The sequence below is a fragment of the Carcharodon carcharias genome, chromosome 34 (genome assembly GCF_017639515.1).
Source record: "Carcharodon carcharias isolate sCarCar2 chromosome 34, sCarCar2.pri, whole genome shotgun sequence".
Taxonomy (NCBI): domain Eukaryota; kingdom Metazoa; phylum Chordata; class Chondrichthyes; order Lamniformes; family Lamnidae; genus Carcharodon; species Carcharodon carcharias.
Window position 1 is genome coordinate 12,100,773 of NC_054500.1, and position 25,264 is coordinate 12,126,036.

The window sequence follows — 25,264 nt, forward strand, 5'->3', positions numbered from 1 at the left end:
CAATTTTTATCAATTGGTCTAGAGCAAACCAAGTCATGAGGTTAGAAAACCAGCAAAGGTGGAAAGCCTTGAGAGCCAAACTCTGACTCTGACTCTGTCTCAACTCATCTGTTGCTGAATCCCTCATAATCTCTTTGCTACCTCTAGGCTTGACAATTGCAATGTACTCCAGGCCAGCCTCCCAGTTTCTCCCTCCATAAACTTGAGGTCAACGGAAACTCTGCTGTCCATGTCCTAACTCGCACCAAGTCCCGTTCATCCATCGCCCTTGTGCTCGCTGACCTAAATTGACTCTCAGTTAAGCAACGCTTTGATTTTAAAATTCTCATCCTTGTTTTCAAATCTCTGTGTCTGTGTCTCTAACCTTCTCTAGCCCTATGGTCTTCTGAAGTATCTGCACTCTGTCAAATCTAGCCTCTTGAGCATCCCTGATTTTAATCCTGCAACATTGGTAACTGTGCCTTCAACTGTAGAGCTCTAACCTCTGGAATTCTCTCCCTAAACCTTTGCACATCTCCACCTCTCTTTTGTCTCTTAAGAGGCTCCTTATCTGAAGAAGCTTTCTGAATAAGCTTTTTGGTTGTTTGCCCTAATATCTCCTTACATGGCTCAGCGTCAAATTTTATTTCATTTCAAAGCGCCTTGGAACATTTTACTATGTTAAAGGCGTTATAAAATTCAAGTTGTTTTTGTTGTTTCTCCCAAGCATGCTACACTATGTCTCAATTTATTTATGTATTGTATCCCAAAAACATTATTTTCTGTAAAAAATCTATTTTATATCTGAATAGATCAATAATGCCATCTCCCACTGTCTCTAGGGAGTCTGTCCATAGATTTTCCAATCACTCACTGAAATATTCTGCAGATTAGTTTTGAATTTACCCCCTTCACTGCTGGCTGTCTGCTCTGATTCTCCTGTTGTGGACAAGGTGAAACAGCTCACCATGGTCTCTAGTTCTTTTATAATCCCAAAAACAGTAATCAAATCACCTCTTAACCCTACCAGAGTGAACATGCTGCACTGAAGTGTCAACCCAGAAATTGTGCTTAAGTCTCTGGATATACGGTTTGAACCCACGGCCTAGGATAGAAAACAGAGAGTAGGAATAAACAGATCATTTTTTGGGTTGGCAGGCTGTTAATAGGAAGTCACAAGGATCAGTGCTTGGGCCTCAGCTGTTTGCAATCTGTATCAATGAAGGAACAGGGTGTAATATATTCAAGTTTAATGAATAGGTGGAAAGTAGCTGTGAGGAGGGCACATCTGGTCTGCAAAGGGTGAAGTGAGTGGGCACAAAAGTGGCAGATGGAGTAGAATGTGGGGAAGTGTGAGGTTCTTCACTTTTTAGATGCATTTGGTTGTCCTTGTACAAGAAACACGTGGGTTGGAAATTTGGTTCCATCGTGCCACAACGGAGATACACTTCTGCTTCCTGGGAGGGCAATGTGCCATCAGCCAATCTCTGTGTTGCCCATGCAACATGCAGCAGGAAAAGGGCACAGACAGGTAAATCCCTTCATGTGATGGAAGGCTTTGAATTGGCGCTATCCTGACATCGCACAGCCTATCATGGTGCCAGGGTTTCAAATTTGGATCATGTTGGTCTTGCGGATGTAGCTGTTCATCACTCTTCAATGATCCGGCGCAAGATGGGCTCTGCACTAGTAGTCCTTAAACTACCAGGCACCCAAAATGGAGGTAAGGTCACTTTTGTCAATTTTTTTCTGTTGCAAAGTGTCTGGAAGTTCTTTGGAGTGTTCCTGGAAGTCTTTTGTATTGAGATCCTGGACTTAATGCAGTGTTGCTGCATCTTCACAGGGAGGATAGAAGGATAGGTGATCTGTCCATGCAAAGGTTGCAACAGGTTTTGGGGTAGCAGTTGCAGTGGTTCTAGGTGCACAGTACAACAGGGAGATGGAGCAGAGGCTGCAGAAAGGGCAAGCTCTGCCCAATGCCCTCTACCAACTTGGTGCTGGGCTCCTCCATGTTCCTTGACAGTGACAGGAGGCTGGCAGTCCAGCCAGTGTACCCAGCATTTCAATGTGTATGTCCATCAGTGCTCTCCTGTATGTCACCCCATCAAGGTCCTCGTCAAAGTACTCTGCAGAAGAACTCATCTGTGACCTCACATTCCAGACTGCTGGTGAACGATCCTTAACCTCAGTTAACTGCAGCCACCTGTACCTGGATGACTCACCATGTGCTGACCCCTACTCTATTCCAGCCTCCAGGCTACCTGCAGTGCCAATATCTGATCTGGTGGCTGAGTATCAGATCAAGTGATGGGGCCTCTTCATCAGCGCTGTGCTGTCGCTCTCTCCTTGGGATGCTGCAACTGGACAAGCGGCAAGGAGTGGGTTGGTGTGAGGCAAGATTGGGGGTTTGGGAGTCTAAAGCAAGAGGCCCTTGGTCATACCATTGCTCATCCTGCCAGATAGCAGGATCAGGATGTGCTGGAAGTTGAGAAGGGGCATAAGGCAGGAACATACCATCATCCTCAATGTTCTCAGTGATGTCAGATGCCAGGGGCCCCATCGCAACTAGCTCCATGATGTCAAGTGCCATCTTCTTCACAGGAAAACTCAGGAAACTCAGGCATTCCTGTCCCCAGCTCTTTGCTATTTCCTCCTGCTGTGGGCCACCTTGTCCTGCAAGAGAAAGGGCAGTATGTCAGTGATAGTGTAACACAAGTGATGTGCCTGCCATGGCTGAATAACTGGAGACGTGGTAGCAGCGAGAGGTGGGTGTGGAGCTGGCAGCATTGGTAGGTGTGTAAGGGTAAGGTGGAGTATCTGGAGAGTAAGGCAGGAGTCCAGAGTGTCCAGAAATGGTGCTGGGTGAGTGATCAGGTGTGGTGCATTGGGTAATGTGAGAGGCTGGTGGTGTAGTGGGTTTGAGATGTCATGTTAAGAGGCATTCACTGACTGTGACCACCCTCGAGAGGCTTCTTGTGGCACTGCTGCCAAGCCCTGGGGTCCAGAGTCTGCGATTTGACCTCCTGTGGAGAAAGAAACATAATTAAGCGTTTTAGGTCTATTATATGATTGCTGTTTTTGGGATCTTTCCGTGCTCAAATTCACAGCCGCACTTTCTCTCGGGGCGGCGTGAAAACCCGGCAGGTCATTGAGTCGGTTTGGGGGGGAGACCGCAAGCAGGGTGCAAGCCACTTGGGAAGCCTGCCTGATAGGCTCCTTGCACCATCAATCAGCCCCATTGCAGCCAATGGAGCTGCCACCTTTCTTACCCATTCATTAAAAAAAAGTAGCAATCTGTAGTGGCCAATGAGAACCAGCCAATGGGAGGTTGACGTCGGCGCTCGTCACAATGGGATGCGGGTTGAGGGCGGGGCCATTGGGTGGGGGTGGGCACGGAGCAGGAAAGCAGGATGGTGGTAAAACACGTGGAGGACGCCAAACAGTTCCAGAACCTATTGAGCCAGACCGAGCAGCTTGTGGTGATCATGTACTCGGCCGAGTGGTGCAGCAACTGCCGGATGATCCGGCCGCACTTCTACAACCTCTCCGAGCAGCTGATCAACGTCGTCTTCGTGGAGGTGGACGTGGACGACGCGGAGCCGTTGGCCCGGTCCGCCGGCATCACCTGCATGCCCACTTTCCACTTCTTCAAGCGCTCGACCAAGATCGGAGAGTTCTCGGGGACCAAGAGGGAGAAGTTGGAGCGCCTTTTGGACGAGCTGCAGTGAGGGACCTGTTAAAAGTTAAAACGAAGAAAAGAAATAGGCAGAGAAACACAAACGAACAAAAATTAACTTAAGTTTGAATTTTCTGAATAAACAAAACTGCAACTAAAAATATACAGCCAGAGAAAGTAAGGGAGGCAATTTTCAAAATTAATTTTTTGTATGTGCCCATCCCTAGTTGACCCGGAAAGGTGATGGTGGGAGGTCTTTTTGAACACTGTAATTATGGTGATTTTGATGCAACTTGCTTGGTCATTTCAGAAAGAGGTTAAGAGGCAATCACAACGGCTATGGGCATCAAATGGGGTTTTAGAAAGCTGTGGATTGGAAAGGGAAGTATATACTCCAGTATTTTGGATCAGGACTGGTTTATAGTGGAGTTTGTATTACACACTAAGAAAGAGTTAGCATTTATAAAGTATCTTCCACGTTCTCAGGATGTCCCATCGCACCATATTGGCTGTGGTTCAATGGTAGCACTCTTGCCCCTTTGTCCTATTTCTTATGTATGAGAAGGTTGTGCGTTCTGATCCCATTCCAGAGAAGTTCCAGGCTAATACTCTAGTGGAGTGCTGAGGCAGTGCTACACCATGACTTTCTATTAAACGCTAAACCAAGACTTGGATGTGAAAGTTCCCATTGCACTATTTTGAAGAAGGGAGTAGGGAAGTTCTCCCTTGTGTCCTGGCTGATATTTATCCCTCAAGTAACATCAATGAAACAGACTATCCAGTCATTATCATCCTGCCGTAATGGGAGCTTGCAGTGAGTAAGTTGGTTGTCATGTTTCCTACATTGGATGCACTTCAAAAGTACTCCATTGGCTGTAAAGTGCTTGATGTGAAAGGTGCTATATAGATGCAAGCACTTTCCTGTCATGATTTATTTTTGAAAGGTAATCTAAGCTTGTAGCTGCTTAAATATCAATGTTGCCTGGTGATTTGTAATCTTTGGGCTTTAGGATAAAAATGTTGTTCCATCATCCCCACTCACTCCAAATAAGTATCTTAATAGTCTGATATTTGGCTAACAAGTAGGAACATAGGAAATAAGAAGAGTAGGGCATTCGGTATTGAAATATGAAATTTTGAAACCATTCATGGCTCAGATTAGTCTTCAGTAGAGTGCAGGACAAAGAAATTCTGAGGTGAAAATGTTTGCTGAGGTGGAACTCCCAGCCCCTTCCTTCATGCTGTCCTAATTTTCTCCTGAAAACATTGCCCCTTGAAGGTGTACGGTTTCCCCAGGAACTGGTAGTTATCCATAAACCTGCCCAAGTCACCATCCTTGATGTGTGAGTTGATGAGGCATTTGACTTGTAGAAGTCTGCCCTCACCTGACATCCACATGCTTATCCAGCAGGGATTAATTGATAGCAGTCAGCAGGAGGAAGAACCCTTACTGATTTTTCTCTTTAGCCCATGGTTATAAGGCTAATTGTAGCTTTCCCACAAACACCCTGGAATTGAGCAGGCTCATTCTTAACTGTATGGTTAAGGTAGTGCCTTTATCGCATTATCAGGGAAGCTCCGCCGTTTTATTCATTCATTATCAAGTGCTGACCCAAGTATGCAACTGATCTTTGATCTAGTTTATCAACATGTTTCTTCTGAAAATAGGAAAAGCCCCTCAAGGCTGTTCTGCCATTCAGTTACATTGTGGCTGATTTGTTCCGTATCTTCATCTATCATAAAGACCTGCTAATTGAAAAAGGAGAAACTCTTCATAGACCGCAGGCAGGATGATGCCTAATGGGACCAGACTCAGTAATGAAGGAGACAGCTGTACCCATCTACCTTATTGCAGTAGAAAACACCATTTTCCTCTTTTCCATATACATCTAAGTTCCACAGCAGCGATCTCCAAGTTTCTGCCTCACTATCTTTCCAGGTATCCATTCCGGATAGCAATCACTCCAAGTGACAAAATATTTCCTGTTCTCAGTCCTGGACTCACCTTTAGCCAACTTGTGATTTAACTTGTAAAATTGCTCCAGATTACGGTTTTTAAAAAATATATATTTTCAGTATCCCTACAAGGACCTCTCTCCTTTGCCTCCTTTTAGTACTGAAAAAGTTTTCCTTATTTTTTTGACTCTAGAAATCAGCTTTGAGGTCCTTGTCTCCACCATTGCTAGGGTCTGGATCCTCCTCTGTGCCATGCTGACTGGCACTGGACACAGTTTTCAAGGTCTAGCCTAAATACAGCAGTCTACACCTACAGCATATAAGAATGTAAGACATATGGCCATTTGGTCCTCCACCATTCATTGGTTGATCTTCTAAGTCAACTCCATCTTCCCACACTATCCCCATATCCCTTAATTCCCTTAGGAGCCAAAATTTTGTCGACTTCCGATTTAAATATACTCAACAACTAGGAATCCGTAGCTTGCTGCGGTAGAGAATTCCAATAGTTCAGAACCCTTTGAGTGAAGAATTTGTTTTCATCTTAGTCGTTTATGGCTGACCTCTTACTCTGACCCCCTAGTTCTACACTCCCCATCCAGGGGAAACATTCTTCCTGTCAAGGTTTTTAAGAATTACATCTGTTTCATTGAGATAACTTTGCTTCCTTCTAAACTCAGTCTCTCCTCATAAGACAATCCCTTCATTCCAGGAATCAGTATAGTGAACTCCCTCCAAGACCAGTATATCCTTCCTTAGGTATGGCAACTGTATGCAGTATTCCAGGTATTGTTTCACAAAGGACCAATAATTGCAGTAAAATTTCTTTGCTCTTTTATTCTAATCCCTTTTTAATAAAGGCAAACGTACCATTTACCTTCCAAATTGCTTGTTGTACCTACAGGGCAACTTTCTCTGATCGGCTCAGCAGTCTGTTAACAGAGAGATGGAACTGACTGTCACTTTACAGACCCACAGCAGTTTATTGGTGGCTGTTTGTAAAAGGTGTTGGGTGTCTAATTTACAGTGAGTAGCATTAAAACATTTATTCAAGGTGCCAGGTTGGTGTTATTGTAAATTAGGGTGAATTTATGGCGGATACATTCAGGCTAACACATACATCAAACCAGTCGCAGCCATGTCAGAATTTTTGTAATTAAAAACCGTATGTAAATGAGAGTCTATATGGAGATTTTATTTCAAGCCAACTTGTAGTTTACATCCCCGGGATTTCCCTGAAAAGGTTCAGATTCAGCAAGGAATATGTTGTATTTGCCAATGAGTATTGAATATCAATAATGTGAAGAGACTAGAAAAGCCAGCATTGTTTTCCTTTGAAGTTTAAGGGAAGAGTTGATAGAGGCGCTTGGAATTACAAGGGGATTTTGATAGTGGAAAGTTTCCCATTTTTTTACTCTGGCAGGAGGGTTGGGAACCTGTTATAATTGTTGTTGACACAGGTCATTGACAAAAGAAACAGAAGGAGGATGAGATATTTTTATGCAGAGAGTTGTTCTGATCTGGAATGCACTGCCTGAAAGTAGATGCAATAGTAATTTTCAAAGGGATATTAGATATATACTTGAAAAGGAAAAATTTGCAGGATTATGGGGAAAGAATGGGACCAAATGGATAGTTCTTTTAAAGCTACTGAGTTTAAAGGTTTGCTTTTGTTTTATTAAAGGAAAAAAAGATTTGTACTGTGTGACGCACTATTCAGTTAGGCCTGCCAGCTTTATTTTTAGGAATGTCATAAGCAATAATATGTTTTTAAAAAAGACCATTTTATTAGAGTGATGGTTATGGCTTGGTTCTTTATGTGAGACAGTGACTATTGTCTTTTGCTCATCTCTCTCACCAGGTCAGACTGGCTGTACCTGAAGCCTTTTGCGCAGTAGGGATAATCACAGTGCAAATGATTTACACAGTGACCAGTTAATCTGTTGCTGGTGGTAAAAGGTCTTGTATTAATGTAGCATCTTTCACAACTTGCTGAACAAAAAAAAAATCAAAGCAATAAATTGATAATTTTTAAAAATGAGTAATAAATAAAAATGAGCATTAGCGTGTGAGAGGGTGTGTGTCCAGCTCACTCCCAGTCTCAGGGTGCTCACTGACTCACCTTCACCCACTGTGAGAGTGCTTGTTGGTGTTTAGGGTGAGGTGAATGAGAACCCTGAGACTGGGAGTGAGACAGACAGACACACACACACACACACACACACACACACACATTTTCTCACTCACATTTTCCCCTCTCACACACACTTTAGGAAAAGTGATACTGAATGGACAGTAAGTATTGGTCAGAACACCAGGGAGAACTCCCCTACTCTTCTTTGAAATCGTGTTATGGGCTCTTTTATGTCCACCTGAGGGGGTTAACATCTTATCTGAAAGATTGGTCCCCCTGATGATGCAGCACTCCTCAGTACTGCACTGAAGTAGCTGCTTCCATTATGTGCTCAAGTATCTGGAGCGAGGCATGAACCCATGACTTTCTGACTCAAATGAGATTGCTATCACTGAACCGAGGCTAACGCTGTATTTGATGAACTCACTGCAGTGGAACTAGTTGAAAGATACTCTGATTAATGACTCGTCTGAAAGACCGCACCTCCAACCATGCAGAATTGCACGTGAATAGGGAGGAAGTGGGGCTGGTGTACACATCACAAGCTAGAAACTCAAATAAAGCACAACTGTCCCAGCTCCCTGGTTCTGGATGTGACATGTCTTGAAGAACACATTAATTATGTATGTAGCACGTTATTCAGGAAAAATGGCTTTTCTACCCAATGCATTATATTCCATACTGACATTAATTGCAGTATTTCCTGGCCAATCTCACTTAGGAACGACAAACTCTAATTTGAAAACCAGTGGCAAAGGTGCACCTCTAAGACGGAGAGGTTTAGGGAAGGAATTCCAGAGCTTAGGCCCTAGAAGGAGAAGTCAAGACTGCCAAAGGTTGGTTGAAGGAAATCAGGGATGCACAAGAGGAGTGTAGAGATATCTAAGTGTGGTAAGGCTGGAGGAAGTTAAAGAGATAGGGAGAAAGGAAGTTATGCAGGGATTTAAAAACAAGGATGAGAATTTTAAATTTGAAGCTATGGTAAACCGAAACCAATGTAAATCAGCAAGCACAGGAAGTTGATACTTAAGCTTCAATTGAGTTAAGTCTGAATCTCCACCCCCTTGGATACAAAAATACCGTTAAACCCCATAAACCCAGATTCATCAGATACTGAGATTCAAATGTCTCACATGCACCTTGCCCTTATAACACAGGGAGTAAACCCTTTTATATTGATGGGGATCATCAATCATCTGCAACATGTATATTGTACCAAATTTTTGAAGGAGAGAATTCTGTGACCCTGTTTGTTTTATACTTTGAGACATTTGTATGGGTTTATTATTAAATACTCTTTATCTGTTCCTTTCCAAAGTATTACTGATTAAATCCAGACTGACAAAAATTAAAGCTTGACTGAATTTACTAAGTTATGAAAATTATAAGGACTAATACAGGTTGAGTATCCTTTATCCAAAACCCTTGCAGCTGATTGCATTTCAGTTTTCAGATATTTTTGATTTTCAGATCTATGTATGTTAAGCCTATGCGGAATAGCCTAAGCTTAGGCTACCTATAGTCACAAATACTCAGTTGTTTCTCCATTTGCCGACTCTACACACCCTCTTCATTGCCTGTTAACACTTATTACACCTGTAGTGTAATATTACATTGCTTTATTAACATACAAATTAACTGTATAGCCGTTCAAAAACATGTTCGGTTTTTGGATGTGTTCAAATGTGTGGATAAAGGATATTCAACCTGTAATTGTTTTGAAAATTGGGAGAGGAAAGGGCAGCCCGATTGATGATTAAGTTATCCTCAAGCCTGACTATATCCATTGCTCTCCTTGCTGGCCTCCCATCTTCCACCCTCTATAAACTTGAATTCACCTAATGTTGCCCGTATCCTATTGCATAAGTCTCCCTCACCTAAAACCCCTGTGTAGATCCACCAATGCTTCTTGTGTTCAAATCAATCCATTCATTGTCTCACCCCCTCCCTATCTCTGTAGCCTTATGTGTCCCTATAACTGTCCAGGAACTCTGCGTTCCTCCAACACCTCTGTTTCCTTCATTCCAGAATTTATAGCTGTGCTTTTAGTCACCTGGCCCAATGCTGTGGAATTCCCTTCCTAAACCTCTCTGCATAATCTCTCTTGCTTTGAAACTCCATTAAAAGCCCTTTTAATTAAGCTTTTTAATTATCCTTCCTAATATCACCTTTGGTTTGGTGTCAATCTTTGTCTCATTATGCTCCTATGAAACCATGGGACGTTTTCATATGTTAAATGTGCTATATAAAAACAAGCTGTTTATTTGTTAGCTACAATAAGATTCCACCACAAGTAAACCATCCCCTCCTTTCTTTGGGGTTTATTTTTACGCTACCGTGACTTCCAGTGCCACTCTCCCATGTGAGCACAATAGATGGAAAATCTGTTCATTCTCCTCTTCCCTGAGCCATTGTCAAGGGTCTCAAGCACCCTGTGTGTAAAAGACAGCAACTTACATGCACTTCCTTAAATCAAGGATACTGAATTTATTCCTCAACAGGAGATCAAAAGCAGACTGGGTGACTGGGTGAGCCTGCTCTGCCCACAGGTGTGATTAGGAGATAAGGTTGATAAAGGAAAGCTATTCCCATTAGCTGATGGTGCAAGCTAGGGTACACAGATTTAAGGCTTTGGGAAGAGATGTGGGGGGAATGCAAAAAAGAAAGTTATTATGTAGCAAGTGGTAATGACTGGAACTCGTTACTATGGAAGTGGTGGAAACAGAGAAAATCAATGATTTCAGGGGATGTGGGCTCCACTGGCTGGGCCAGCATTTATTGCCCATCCCTAATTGCCCTTGAGAAGGTGGTGTTTAGCTACCTTCTTGAACCACTGCTGCCCATGTGATTTAGGTACACACACAGTGTAGTTAGGGAGGGAGTTCCAGGATTTTAGCCCAGTGACAGCAAAGGAATGGCAATATAGTTCCAAGTCAGGATGGTGAGTGGTTTGGAGGGGAACTTGCAGATAGTGGTGTTCCCATGCATCTGCTGCGCTTCTTCTAGCTTGCACAGGCTGCACTTTTGGAAGGTGCTGTCAAAGTTAGTGAGTTTGGAGGGGCACTTGAGTGAAATAAACTTGCAGGGCTATGGGGATAGAGCAGGGGAATGGGACTGACTGGATTGCTCTGCAGAGAGCCAGAATTGACTTGGACTGAAAGGCCGCTTTCTGTGCTGTTAGAACGCTATGTCACCACTGTGCTACTTTAATTTTACCTTCTACCTCTTTCCACCTTTTGACCTTCTACAGTATTCAAGCCAGTAATGAATGCAGCAGCATAGTGATTATATCACTGAAATAGTGATCCATTGCCCAGGACTGATATCCTGGAGAATCTAAGTTCAAAGATCATCGTGGCAGTTTGAGAGTTGGAATTCAGCTTGAGGAGGAAAAAACTGGAAGACACGAAAAACTGGTCTGTTATGGTGACCATGCAGCTGTTGTATTGTTGTGAAAAGAACCAGTTTCCTTATTGTCCCTTAGGAAAGGAAGTTTTGCCCAGTCCAGCCTATATGTGACTCTAGTCTCACATCCATGTGTTTGACTCTTAGCTGCCGTCTTAGGTGGTTGAGCAGCTACTCTGTTGTATTAATTCCCAGTCCCACCTCCTCAGGGCAGACAAGATAGGCCGAATGGCATCCTTCCACGCTGTAACATTCTGTGATTCATTGAATGGGAGATGGGAAATAAATGCCAACCTTGTCAGTGATGCCTACACCCAAATTGGAATTTTTAAAAACTCCAAAGCAAGCTTCAAGAATACTGTCTGATCTTCCTGCAGTCTGCATTCTGCTGGATTGACCACTGACCTGACTGAATCCTTTTTTTAAAATCAGAGTGAGAAGGTGCTGAGAAGCACGGTGGGTCTATTGGAATCTGGGAAGGGGTGGGGAAAAGCGAATCAATATTTTTATTCAGACTGTGTGAGAGCACAGTTGACTTGTCTTTTCTCATTCAAGTACTGATGTGCAGTTTTATGTTCTTTCATTTTCTTTCTTACTCTTCCAATTTCCTATTTTATTTGTCTATACAGTGGTTTTATTTCCTCTGTGCAACTCTCTCATGCCTTTCACCCTCACCTCATTCTTTTTAGATGAGCCTTTTGATTTAATGGGATGATCCGATGTCATCCACCCAGTTTTGACCTCTTCTTGGCTTTTGAAAAGAACCTGTAAATCTTTTGTGACTCAGGACAGCCATCCTGATACTTGCTGTTCTGTTTAGCTCTATAAAGCAACAGTTAATTTTGCGGTTCTGGCCAAGGGTTTACACGAAAATATTACTTTGTCCTTTTTCTTTATCGGGGATTATGTCTGTCCAATTATTTGCGGAAAATATTTCTACTGCTTGTCCCATCCAGAGAGAAATTTATACAGTTATACGTTTATAAAGTGCCTTTCAAGACCTCAGGGTGTCATTACTTTTTGATGTACAATCACTATTGTAAAGCAATTCATTATATCCAACATGTAAAAAGTCGCCCAAACCTGAAACTCCTGCAGACGAACCTCTGTTCTAAGATAAAATCAAAAAACTGCGGATGCTGGAAATCCAGAACAAAAACAAAAATACCTGGAAAAACTCAGCAGGTCTGGCAGCATCTGTGGAGAGGAGCACAGTTAACGTTTCGAGTCCGCATAACAGCACTAAGGAAAAATAGAAGAGGGGTGAAATATAAGCTGGTTTAAGGGGGTGGGGGGGGGGTGCTGGGACAAGAAGAGCTGGATAGAGGGCCAGTGATAGGTGGAAATAACCAAAAGATGTCACAGACAAAAGGACAAAGAGGTGTTGAAGGTGGTGATATTATCTAAAGGAATGTGTTAATTATGGGTAGAAAGCAGGACGAGCAAGGTACAGATAGCCCTAGCGGGGGTGGGGTGGGGGAAAGGAATCGAAAAAGGCTAAAAGGTAGAGAAAAAACAATGGATGGAAATACATTTAAAAATAATGGAAATAGGTGAGAAAAGAAAAATCTATATAAATTATTGGAAAAAACAAAAAGGAGGGGGAAAATCGGAAAGGGGGTGGGGATGGAGGAGTGAGTTCATGAGCTAAAATTGTTGAACTCAATATTGAGTCCGGAAGGCTGTAAAGTGCCTAATCGGAAGATGAGGTGCTGTTCCTCCAGTTTGCGTTGAGCTTCACTGGAACAATGCAGCAGGCCAAGGACAGACATGTGGGCATGAGAGCAGGGTGCAGTGTTGAAATGGCAAGTGACAGGGAGGTCAGGGTAATGCTTGTGGACAGAACAAAGGTGTTCTGCAAAGCGGTCACTCAGTCTGTGTTTGGTCTCTCCAATGTAGAGGAAACCACATTGGGAGCAACGAATGCAGTAGACTAAGTTGAGGGAAGTGCAAGTGAAATGCTGCTTCACTTGAAATGAGTGTTTGGGCCCTTTGGCGGTGAGGAGAGGGGAAGTACAGGGGCAGGTGTTGCATCTTCTGCGGTTGCATGGGAAGGAGCCGTGGGAGGGGGTTGAGGTGTAGGGGGTGATGGAGGAGTGGACCAGGGTGTCACGGAGGGAACGATCCCTGTGGAATGCCACCCAGGGGGTGGGTGGGTGAAGGGAAGATGTGTTTGGTGGTGGCATCATGCTGGAGTTGGCGGAAATGGCGGAGGTTGATCATTTGAATGCAGAGGCTGGTGGGGTGATAAGTGAGGACAAGGGGGACCCTATCATGTTTCTGGGAGGGAGGAGAAGGCTTGAGGGTGGATGCGCGGGAGATGGGCCGGACACGGTTGAGGGCCCTGTCAACCACCGTGGGTGGAAAACCTCTGTTCTAAAGCTGTTATCAGTTTTTAAAAAGCTTGTTAATAGTGCTCTTGATTCTAACTTTAAATTCTTCTTGAGCACACTAAGATGCCTCAAACCCCTGTTTGCCCTGGATTGAAATTGCCAGACCAAACCTTGACACTTCACTGGTCAATGAGCCTCCTCGCATGACGTCATAAAGGGAAAGAATCCAGCAACCAATCAAGCGCAGCTTTGGCAACCAGAAGCGCTACTGCGCGTTCCAATTGGTCCGTCAACCGGCAACGTTGAACCAATCAGAACTCGGGGGGGCTCTGATTTGTTCCGGTCGGCGGTGAGCCGATACTTTCATTCATTGATGAAATCTCCCGGTTTGTCGCTGCACCAGGTTCTCGCACCCGGCCGACGCCGGGCTCATTCCCATCCAAACCGAGTTGTGGCGAGGGGTGAGCCGGCCACTTGACGTTTGGGTTCTTCCGGTTGACCAGAGGGGAGATGTGGGCTGCAAGTCGGAGGTGCCGCTTACATGACGTCGATGCGCGTCACTATTGAGGCGGGGCAGAAAGTGAGACATGTGGGCCGCCCTGAACAAACTGCACAGTGGACAAGAGGGGGCAGTTATGGTCCTGAGGCGCATCAAAACACGCAAGCAGTTCGAGACATTGCTGCGGGAGGAGGAGGAGACCCTGGTCGTTGTCTTTTTCGCGGCCCGATGGTGTAACAATTGCGCCAGCATCAAGCCCTTCTTCCGGATGAGGTCCGACCAGCACCACGACGTCATCTTCGTGGAGGTGGACGTGGACGAGTCGGAGGATCTGGCCCGGGCTGCGGGCATCACCTGCATGCCCACCTTCCACTTCTACAGCTGCCAGGAAAAAGTTGCAGAGTTCTCCGGGACCAAGAGGGACAAGTTAGACCGTCTGCTAATGCGACTGAAGTAACTCCCGCGTGTTTCAAGCAAAGAATAATAATTAAATGCACCTGTCCTGTGAGTGGTTGCGTTTATCGAGTCTTGCAGCGCAGAAGGTCATGCGGCCCATCGAATCTGTGCGAGAATACTGTGTGCAGTTTGGTCTCCATATTTAAGGAAGGATATGTTTGCATTGGAGGCAGGACAGCAGAGGTTCACTGGATTGGTCCCTGTGATGAGAGTTTAGAAGAATGAGGTGATTTTCATACAAAATTCTGAATAGGCTTGATAGGGTAGACACAGAGAGATTGTTTCCACTGGTTGGGAATCTAAAATATGGGGGCACAGTCTCAGGATAAGAGGCCAATTATTTAGGACTGAAATTTAGAAGAGAAATTACTTAACTTAAAGGGCTATGGATCTTTAGAATTCACTACCCTGGAGGGTTGTGGATGCTTGATTGTTGAATACATTTCAGGCTGGGGTAGACAGATTTTTGGTGCCTCAGGGAATTAAGGGATATGGGGAGCGGGTGGGAAAAATGGTGTCGAAGCCCAAGATCAGCCATGATCATATTGAATGACAGAGGAGGTTTGATGGGCTGAGTGGTCTACTCCTGCTGCTATTTCTTGTGGCATTTTGAAAGAGTTATCCAATTAGTCCCACTCCTGCTCAATCCCCATAACCCAGCAATACTTAAATTGTATCTTAAATAATATTAAACAATTTCACACGAATGCTAAATTGCATTTTAAATAGTATCAATTAATGGCTCATTGATGTAACATTGGGCAGAATTATCCCGTCCCCATGGAGATGGGGAGAGGCAAAGCTGACGAGAAAATAAGGGGGAGCTACATCAGGAATTCCGGGCGCCATGGAAGTTTCCAGGGGTGGGCCAGGATGTGAGTCGGTGCTTGCTTTATGGAGGTGGGCAACCAATTTAAATAAATGAGACCCCAATTAGGGGCAACGTTTCAGCCTCGCTTGCATTTGGTCACCATTGAAGTGGCTTCCTGAAGCATGTGCAGGCCAACAATTCTGTGTAGGCGGAGGGGGGTGGGGGGTCATCAAAGTAGGATGCTCCTCCACACATCACTGCAGAACCACAGGTAGGAAAGGCAGTTACCATCTCCCCCACACTGACCCAAACCATTCCCTCTCCATTCCATGGAATCTGCTGCCTCCTTTTCTCTCTAAAATATTCAGTTATTTTCACCCATCCATCTTGAGGTGTCCTCCCATTCTTAGACCTACCTGCAGCATCTACCTCTACCGTATGGATCTGACAAGACTCCAGAGATGGGGTTGGCTGCATAGAGTCCACCCATCGTTCTTAATAGGGCAGTGAATGTGGAAACACAACATTTTATTTTATATTATTTTGATATTATCATCTATTATTCTGTTATTGTATATCATTTTGGTGTTATATGGTTTTAATTATATATTTTGATATTACTTTATATTATTTAAGCTACAATGTTATAGTAATTATTATTTTACGCACTATAAGATTCTATGTTATGTTAATCCAGGGATGAGGAACTTAAACTATGAATATAGATTGAAGAAGTTAGGATTGTTTTCCTTGGAGAAAAGGAGGCTGAGAGGAGATTTGAGAGAGATATTAAAATCTTGAGGGGTCTGGACAGAGTAGATAGGGAGAAACTGTTCCCACTCATGAAAAGATTGAGAATGAGAGGACACAGAAGCAATTAGCAAAAGAGGCAAAAGCAACGTGTGGGAAATTTTTTTCATGCAGTGATTGGGTAGGGTCTGGAATGCACTGCCTGAGAGGCAGAGGCAGGTTCAATTGAAGCATTCAAAAGGGAATTAGACTGTTATCTGAAAAGGAATAATGTGTAGGGTTATGGGGAAAAGGCAAGAGAATGGCACTGAGGGAACTGCTCAATCGGAGAGCAGGTGTAGACACAATGGGCTGAATAGCTTCCTTCTGGGCTGTGACAATTATGTGATTTTGTAAGCTACAATATCTACTTTCAGCTTCCTTGCAGGCAGTGTGTTCCAGATCACAGCAACTTGCTGCATAAAACAAAATCCCTGTTCTCACTAACCTACGTTGGCCTGATTGTTAAAATTCCTCTCCTTAATCTCACCCCTCACTATCAACAGCCTTCTCCAGTGCTACAATCCTCCAAGATAACGGCATGCCTCTTAGTGTGGCCTCTCGAACATCCCTGATTTTAATCGTTCCACCACTGGCAGCTATGCCTTCAGCCGCAAGACTCTAAGCTCAGGAATTCCCTCCTTACAACTTTCCACTTCACTTCATCCTTTAAGGAGCTCCTTAAAACTTGCCCCTTTGACCAAGCTTTTGGTGATTTGGCCCAATTTGTGGCTCAGAGGTCTCCTCTGAAGCATGTCGCAATGTTTTGCTACATTACAGGCACTAATTAACAGCAAATTGTTGCCATTTCCCTTCGGTTCTTTAGCCAAGTGTCATAAGTTATTAAATGACTTGGTTGTAGAGTCTGCTACTGTGCAGACAAATGATGTCCTGTCCAGGTATAATAAGGGAACCCCAGTGGATTCTGATGGTTTGCTTGTATACCTTACGTATATAGGATCGCATCAGATATAGAGCACAGAAACAGGCCATTCTGCCCAACCAGCCTATGCTGGAGTTTATGCTCCACTTGAGTTTCTTATTTTTTTCTCATCCATCACTGTAACCATCCAATCCCTTCTCCCACGTATCCTTGTCCAGCTTCAGTCACTCTCTGATAGTGAGTTCCACATGTTCACCACTCTCTGGTTGAAGAATTTTCTTCTGAATTCCCTATTGGATTTCTTGGAGACTCTCTTATATTGATGGCCTCTGGTTATGCTCTTCCTCACAAGAGGTGACATTCTCTCTGTACCCACACATTCAAATTTTAAAAACCTTTATTAGGTCACCCATTGGCCTTTCTTTACCAAAAGAAAAAGTGACCCAGCCTCAGTTCTTTCCTGATGTGTCCTCTTCTTCTTCAGTTCTCTGCCCACAGGAAGGTCTTTGGCGATTAGTCACCAAACCACAGCAAAGTGCCCTTAATTTTTTACTACGGGTAGAGTGAGGGTGCAGGCCCTCAGCTAGAACAGGGATCAAACCCTGTGCTGTTGCCATTAATCTCATCCACATGATAGCTGTCAGGCCAACTGAATTAACCTGCTGCCTCCTGATAGGTATACCCATGCATTTCAAGTATTATCTTTGTAAATCTTCTCTGCACCCTCTCCAGTGCCTCCATATCCTTTTTATAATATCGTGACCAGAACTGCATGCAGTACTCTTAAGTGCAGTCTAACCAAGGTTCAATATAGCTTTGGCATAACTTCCCTACTTTTCAATTCTCTCTCTTTAAAAATAAAGTCTAGTCCTTGGTTTGTAGCTGTACCATGACTTCTACTACTTTGTATTCTATTCCGCTAGATATAAAGACAAACATTTCACTAGCCTTGATTATTTTTTGTACCTGTTCATGACATTTTAATGATGTGTCCTGGATCCCAAGTCCCTTTGAATCTTTTCGTATTTGATGTATTTTTACTCCGAGATACCTTTGTTCCTCTACTCCACCTAGACTTGCATTTTCCAAGCAATGTCTTGCTATTCTACCCACCAAAATGTGCTACCTCACATTTATCTGTTGAACTTCATTAGGCAATTATTTACTCATTCTGCAAGTTTGTTAATGTCCTTCTGTAATTTGTTGCAGAGTCCGCTTCAGTATCAACCATCAGCTCTCCACTCGTCCCTGTTGCCCCCCCAATTTATTGTCATCCTTGGTCTATATAGTCTCACCTTTGTATTAGTTAATCCTCACAGAAGATTGGAGCCTCTTGGGTGATGCAGTTCAATGGCAGTCTCAGTTACTTTTCCATCTAGTGCCTTCCTACATTGCGCAATACATCCTGACCTAAGGGGATAGTAGCTGAGCTACTGCTGCTTCATAAACAGCTGCATAGGGTTGTGGAATATGACTGTGTATGGCCTGCCTCCCTCCTCAACTCCCCCAAGTGCTGAAGAGAGGGATGGTCTCGCACTGCAGCCGAGATTGTACTGTGATGTAAAAGCATGTCGTACAAATCTGCCACAGTAGGGTAGCAGCTTTAAATGATGTATCTGAATGTTTTGCATACTGTTTCAACTTGGAAGATATTTTAGAATAACTGTATGACATTCTAATGTCAATTCTCCACTTGCTACTGATATATCTATTTCATTCTTTAGCGATTTCATTGTTGTAGGAAATGCAGCTATGCTACAGGTTAAATGTCCTCCTCCTTTCCTATTTGAAGCCTCTCATCAGTTTAATCCATGCCCAAATCATTTTCCTCCTCATGTACCACAAGTGTTCGAGTTCAAAATAGCAGTTTGACTGGAAACACTCAATGATTTTGACACCATGTTGACAGTATTGCAGAACTAGGGGTACGCCATGTAGCCCTTCGAGCCTGTTCCTCCATTTAATCAGATCATGTCTGATCTAATATCTCAACTCCCCTCTTTGCCTTAATTCCATGACCCTTAATACCCTTTGTGAAAATGACCAGTCTCAGGTTTGAGTTTTAATTGACCTCCCCATTCCCCTGTACCCCCACCCCCACACCAGGCCTCAGCAGCTTTCCCACTAGCCTTTCTGTGAACAAGTGCTTCTGACATCACCCATCAACCTAGCTCAAATTTTAAATTTGTGTCTCTTGTTTTGGAGTTCCCCTCCAAAGGAAATAGATTTCAAGTTTTTCTCTGTAAAAGCTCGACAAACATTCTGCTTTTGTGACTAAAATAATGAGACAAAGTATGGTGCTGGACACACAAGCAGCTCAAAAACTGGAAACAAAAGTTGTTAATAGCAACTTTTCAAGCTGGAAAAATTAACGAGACACACACAACAGGAGTCAGTTTGCAAACCCTTTCCATTTTTATATTTAATCTGTGACTGGTCTCAAGTTATGGGAAATCTCCAAAGCTCTTATTTTTTTATCTTTAATTCATTCATGGGATGTGGGTGTCACTGGCTAGGCCAGCATAAGGTGGTGGTGAGCTACCTTCTTGAACCACTGCAGTCCATGTGGTGTAGGTACACCCATAGTGCTGTTAGGTAGGGAGTGCCAGGTTTTTGACCCAGCAACAGTGATATATTTCAAAGCCAGGATGGTGAGTGGCTTGGAGGGGAACTTCCAGAGGTTCCCATGCATCTGCTGCCCTTGCCCTTCTAGATGGTAGTGGTCATGGGTCTGGAAGGAGGCTTGGTGAGTTCCTGCAGCACATCTTGTAGATGGTACACACTGTTTCCACTGTGCAACAGTGGTGGAGGGAGTGAACGTTTGTGGATGAGGTGCCGATCAAATGGGCTGCTTTGTCCTGGAGTGTTGTCGGAGCTGCACTCACCCAGGCAAGTATTCCATCACATTCCTGTCTTGTGCCTTATAGATAGATGGACAGGTTTTTGGGGAGTCAGGAGGTGAGTTACTTGCCACAGGATTCCTAGCCTCTGACCTGCTCTTGTAGCCACAGTTTTTATATGGCTAGTCCAAATCAGTTTCTGGTCAATGGTAACCTCCAGAATGTTGACAGTGGGGGATTCAGTGATGGTAATGCCATTGAACGTCAAGCGGTGACAGTTAGATTCTATCTTGTTGGAGATGGTCATTGCCTGGCACTTGGGTGGCATGAATGTTACTTGCCACTTGTCAGCCCAAGCCTGGATATTGTCCAGGTCTTGCTGAATTTGGACATGGAACTGCTTCAGTATCTGAGGAGTTGCAAGTGAGTTGAACATTGTGCAATCATCAATGAACATCCCCACTTCTGACCTTATGATGGAAGAAAGGTCATTGATGAAGCAGCTGAAGATGGTTGGGCCTAGGCCACCTCCCTGAGGAAATCCTGCAGCAATGTCCTGGAATTGAGATGATTGACCTCCAACAACCACAACCATTTTCCCTTATGCTAGGTATGATTCCAGCCAGTGGAGAGTTTTCCCCTTGATTCCAGTTTTGCTAGGGCTCCTTGATGCCACACTTGGGGTCAAATGTGGCCTTGATGTCAAGGGCAGTCACTCTCACCTCTGGAGTTCAGCTCTTCTGTTCACGTTTGAACCGAGGCTGTAATGAGATCAGGAGCTGGGAACCCAAACAGGTTATTGCTAAGCAAGTGCCGCTTGACAGCACTGTTGATGACCCCCTTCCATGATCGAGGGTAGACTGATGGGGCAGTAATTGGCTTGGTTGGAATTGTCCTGGGTTTTTGTGTACAGGACATATCTGGGTGATTTTCCACATTGCTGGATAGATGTCAATTTTGTAGCTGTATTGGGATAGCTTGGCTAGAGCTTTTCATATCAAAATGTGAAATAGAAAATTGATAACAGACAATGGCACTATTGGATATTTCAAGCAACATCCAATAGGTGGTAAATGTGGAAAAATGCCAGATAATTATTATAGGAATTAACAGTGTGTTAAATTGAACAGTGACACAGAATGCTGACTGGAATGCTTACATAACCAGATAAACACTTTCATTGACAGCAGACCCCATTTTGTAACCTATTGATGAAGGTTTCTGGCTCAAACAGCATTATTAACAGACAAGGACATGCAGCAATAAAAGTGGGGAGATAAAACAGAAACAGGAAATAAGGACTAAGGAGGTGCAGAATTAGAGAGGCAGATACCCCAGAAATGGAGAGCAGAAAAAAGTCCTATTTCCAATAATCCAATTCGCAATGAAATATCTGTTTGCCCATAATGCTATATCTGTTTGGAAAAGTCAGGAACCTCTGAAAGGTTTTGATATGTCAAATAGAGACAGACCATTTCCTCCAACCAAAGAATTGATAAAAACAATCACTAAAAAGAGTATGAGCAAACTAGTAATTATTTTTTGCAGGGTTTTTAGACAGCATGAGATATTTTTTCCACAGGAAATACTGTGGTGAAGCCCATTACATCTGCAAATTAGAAAAAGAAATAGAGGAACATGGAGCAAGACAGGTCGGTGAGATTTGTCTTCGATTGATACGGTAAGGAGCTGGTAAAATACAATGGGCCAAATGACTTTGTGCGCTTGTAAATGTTCTGTGATATTCTTCTTACTAGTTTTTTATAAATTAACACAGCCCATATTTTTCATTGAGTCTTACAAACAGAAACTGGCTATTCAGCCCACCGTGCCTGTGCTCATTCATTGAAAGAGCTATCAATTAGTCGCAATCCCCTGCATTTTTTTTCTTTTAAAGGAGATAGCCAGTTCTTTTTTGAAAGTTACCATTTGCTCCCACCATTCAGTCAATGCAGTCTACATAATAACAGGCTGTGTAAAATAAATTCTTATCTCCCTCTAGATCTTGTTGCATAACTGAAGTTCTGGCACCAGCTCTCTTATGCATCCTCTCCAATCCTTCCTAAAAGTGTGTTACCCAGAATTGGACAAAATGCTCCCCAGCTGAGGTCTAACCAGTAATTTTGACATATTTGCCATAACTTTCTTGCTTTCGCATCTCATGCCTTTATTTTAGAAGCGCAATATCCTGTATTCGTCAATCAATTTGTCCTGCCACCCTCAAGATTCCATGTGAACCTCTGGGTCTTTCTGATCCAGCCCCCCTCTAAAATAGGACCATTAAGTTCACATTTGTCTGCCTTAATTTTTTTTCCCTCAAGTGCATAACCTCACACTTACTCTGCATTGAATTTCATCTGCCTCATGTCTGCCCATCTTGTTTGGTTTAACGTGGTGAAATTCCTGGCCCTCCCTCCAATTCCTTCCAACCTAAGGTTGGTCATTGACCTCCTCACACGGGACCTCAGAGATGCCGGTGCCCCTCTCCTGTTGGATAGATACCGTAACTAGGGCGCTGCTGTGACGCCACATGGGGGCGTGGCCGTCAATTTCGGCGCGGTCCAATAACGTCACTCCTCGCCCCTCCCTCCCCCTCCTGAGAACCGGCGCCCAACTGCGCATGCTTTCGGCAAATTTCCCGCTCTCGCGCCTCTGCCCACCGCACATGCGCGCCACCATTCCCTCGAGGCGCAACGGGATTCCGGTCATGGTACAACCTTCTAGAGCTTTCCCGGCGACAGCACTTGCCCCATCTCGGCTGCTCACTTCACCTCTTCACCTTCAGCCTCGGCTCATTGAACTCGAAGCGATCAGCCCTCCACCACCCCTATTGGCTGACTATGAACAAATGTCCCCGCTTGCTGCATCATGATAAGTTCAGTTCCCTGGCAATAACTGTCGCTTCACCATTGATTGGGTAATTAACAGCAACGTTGACCAATCACGAAGAGGTGAAAGAAAAATTATTGGCTCTCAGCCCAGCGGCGCTGAATTTAAATCCAGCTAGTGGCAAATGGCGTTCAACTGCGTCAGTGCGTATTGTTAGCTCAATTCCGATTGGCGGTTGGGGGAGGCGGCCCTTTCATTTGGCCAATCGCGAGGTTTCTGCTGCAGGCTGGGCGGGGCCAGTGGGTGATGTCACAATGAAGGGAGCGTGTCTGATGGGCTGGGGCGGAAGCGGCTCGGAGCACGTGTCAGAGAGAGAGGCCGGGCACATGGCGGGCGCGGGCAGTACACTGGGCAAACCCAAGAAGGCGCAGGGCAAGAGCGCGCCGCCGGCCTCCGAGAAGGCCAGGGCCTCGCAGCCCAAGGCGGCCCAGTCACCCGGCGAGGTGGGGCCTTCCCGCGCGAAGGTCGGGCAGCCGCCGGCCAAGGCCGAGGCGGCCTCCGTCGACCGAGCCAAGCGGCGCAGGGACTCGGCCCGGTCCTCGGACAAGGGGACCCTGCAGCTGGCCCCGGCCCCGGTCCCGACGCCGAGCAAGGCCGCCGAGGGCATTCCCCTGAAAACCATCAACAGCATGACCCAGTTCGACAAGTCCATCAAAGACGCCGGCGAGCGCCTGGTGGTCATCTTCTTCTCGGGCACCTGGTGTGAGACGTGTCAGCTCCTGAAGCCCGTCCTGCGGGAGATCGCCCAGATCAACACCGTGGTGCAGTTCTACGAAGTGAACGTCGACGACTCGGAGGACACGGCCGAAGCCTGCGACATCATCCACATCCCGACCTTCCAGTTCTACAAAATGGGCAAGAAGGTGGCCGAGGTCCTGGACGACAGCCGAGAGTCGGTGGAGGAGAAGATCAAGGAACTGAAATAAGACCTGTCCCTTTCAATAATAAAAAAAAAACCCAGAAGGAATGCAAACCTTTTCGAACCAAACTGCCTCCAGTTCTAATGTCGAAACGTTTTACTAGCTGGTTCCCCATCTCATTTCCAGAAGCAACCCACACTTATTTTGACTGATGCCCCGCAGAGCATGAACTTTGAACAAATTGTAGGTGATAGATTTACATTTTGCAAGCCTTTGGAGCTGGGTTCACCCCCAGGGGCGGAATAACCTCATGGAAGCTGCATGGTTTTTTTGTATTTGCCCTCTCTCTCTCTCTCTGCTGTACCCTTGAACATGTATCAGAAAGCAAGTATGGAGACAAAGCTGTCCCAACCTTCAAAGCTACGATCTAAACCCTCATTTAAAAGTGTTGGTGCTATGGGTTTAATGGAAGGGACTCCACTCCTCTTGGGTAGTGCTCAATAACAGTTTCCTGCTATTGAGAATGTGGGGAATTGGCACCAACTTATTGGAAAATCCAATAAAATTTTGCTTCTCCCTAAAACATTTTTTTTTCATTCTACTGTGAGAGAAGGCCCGAGTCTCTTCCAAAAGCATTTGATTTTGATCTAAAAAAATGTGAGGTTGGCTTGTGGTACATCAGCAATAAGAGCAGGAGGAGGCTGCACAGCTCCTTGAACCTGCTCCGCCATTCAACAAGATCATGCCTGTTCTGACCTTAGCCTCATCTCTATTTTCCTGCTTGTTCCCCATAACCCTATAGTTCAAGAATCAGTCAATCTCATCCTTGAATTCACCCAACAACTGAGCATCCCCAGCCCTTGGAGATAGTGAATGCTAAAGATTCACAACCCTCTGAGTGAAGGCATTTGTCTTCATCTCAGTCCTAAATAGCCCTTATTCCTGAAACTGCACCCCCTAATTCTAGGTTCTCGAATCTTTCAGCGTCCATTTTGAAACTCAAAATCTTGAGAATGGCTTTTGATTTTCCACTCATCCCTATGGATACACTACCTATTTGGGATGGGCATGACCAACATCAGGTAGTCTCAGCCCACTATTGCCATGTGTAGTGTATTAGATCACAACAACAGGCAGCTAATCTTAAGAATCAATCATGCACAGCATTTGTGCATTATATGGGCCATTAATATACCACAGTCTGGCTAATAAAAGCACTGTTACATGGGTGACTGTGAAACTGGGAGATGACTGCAGACCTCCAATGAGAAGTCTTTTATTAATTCCCAGAAAATAAATATTTACTATGTTCTTCACTCACTGGAGATAGATAAATAAATCAATTTATTCCCATCACATAGTGTGTTACTTAAATAGTTAAGTCTCTACATGCCTTATCAGAACCAGTGGCAGGATATCTCGAGCAGTTTAGAACATCGGTTCTTATAGTCAGGAGCATGGAAAAAAAATTCACCTTTCTTCAACATGGCAACAGGAATTTGTAGTGTGAAAAATTCCTGCTTAAATCAACCTATTTCAACGTAAAACTTTTATTCAGGTCCTCTCGACAAACTTGAACCGTACTTTCAGAACATGGCTGCCTGGATTCTGTTTTTACTGATTGCTTGGCATTCTCGTTCAAATACACATTAATAAAATAATACGATCACTTGTGTAGCATTTTGTATAGTTGGACGGGAAGACATTGTGTATATGTGCGCTTCCTGTCCGACTTCCTGATTTGTGATTGCCCT

At 44.3% G+C, this 25,264-nt stretch overlaps 3 protein-coding genes across 3 annotated transcripts; all 3 read left to right on the forward strand.

Annotated features, from left to right (window-relative positions):
• Positions 1-3,389: 3,389 nt before the first annotated feature.
• Positions 3,390-4,456, forward strand: LOC121272552 (thioredoxin-like). Its single transcript, XM_041179202.1, has one exon. It carries the CDS (start codon positions 3,390-3,392, stop codon positions 3,705-3,707), a length of 318 nt encoding a protein of 105 aa, XP_041035136.1. The 3' UTR covers positions 3,708-4,456.
• Positions 4,457-13,934: 9,478 nt separating this feature from the next.
• Positions 13,935-14,583, forward strand: LOC121272719 (thioredoxin-like). The gene has a single exon (XM_041179492.1). It carries the CDS (start codon positions 14,071-14,073, stop codon positions 14,437-14,439), a length of 369 nt encoding a protein of 122 aa, XP_041035426.1. The 5' UTR covers positions 13,935-14,070; the 3' UTR covers positions 14,440-14,583.
• Positions 14,584-23,257: 8,674 nt separating this feature from the next.
• Positions 23,258-24,734, forward strand: LOC121272730 (thioredoxin-like). Its single transcript, XM_041179508.1, has one exon. The coding sequence runs from the start codon at positions 23,280-23,282 to the stop codon at positions 23,574-23,576; it is 297 nt and encodes a 98-aa protein (XP_041035442.1). The 5' UTR covers positions 23,258-23,279; the 3' UTR covers positions 23,577-24,734.
• The last annotated feature ends 530 nt before the right edge of the window (positions 24,735-25,264 follow it).

Excerpts from the sequence above, each read along its gene's own strand:
- LOC121272730 (XM_041179508.1), top strand. The coding sequence starts at position 23,280 with ATGACCCAGTTCGACAAGTCCATCAAAGACGCCGGCGAGCGCCTGGTG.
- LOC121272719 (XM_041179492.1), top strand. The coding sequence starts at position 14,071 with ATGTGGGCCGCCCTGAACAAACTGCACAGTGGACAAGAGGGGGCAGTT.
- LOC121272552 (XM_041179202.1), top strand. The coding sequence starts at position 3,390 with ATGGTGGTAAAACACGTGGAGGACGCCAAACAGTTCCAGAACCTATTG.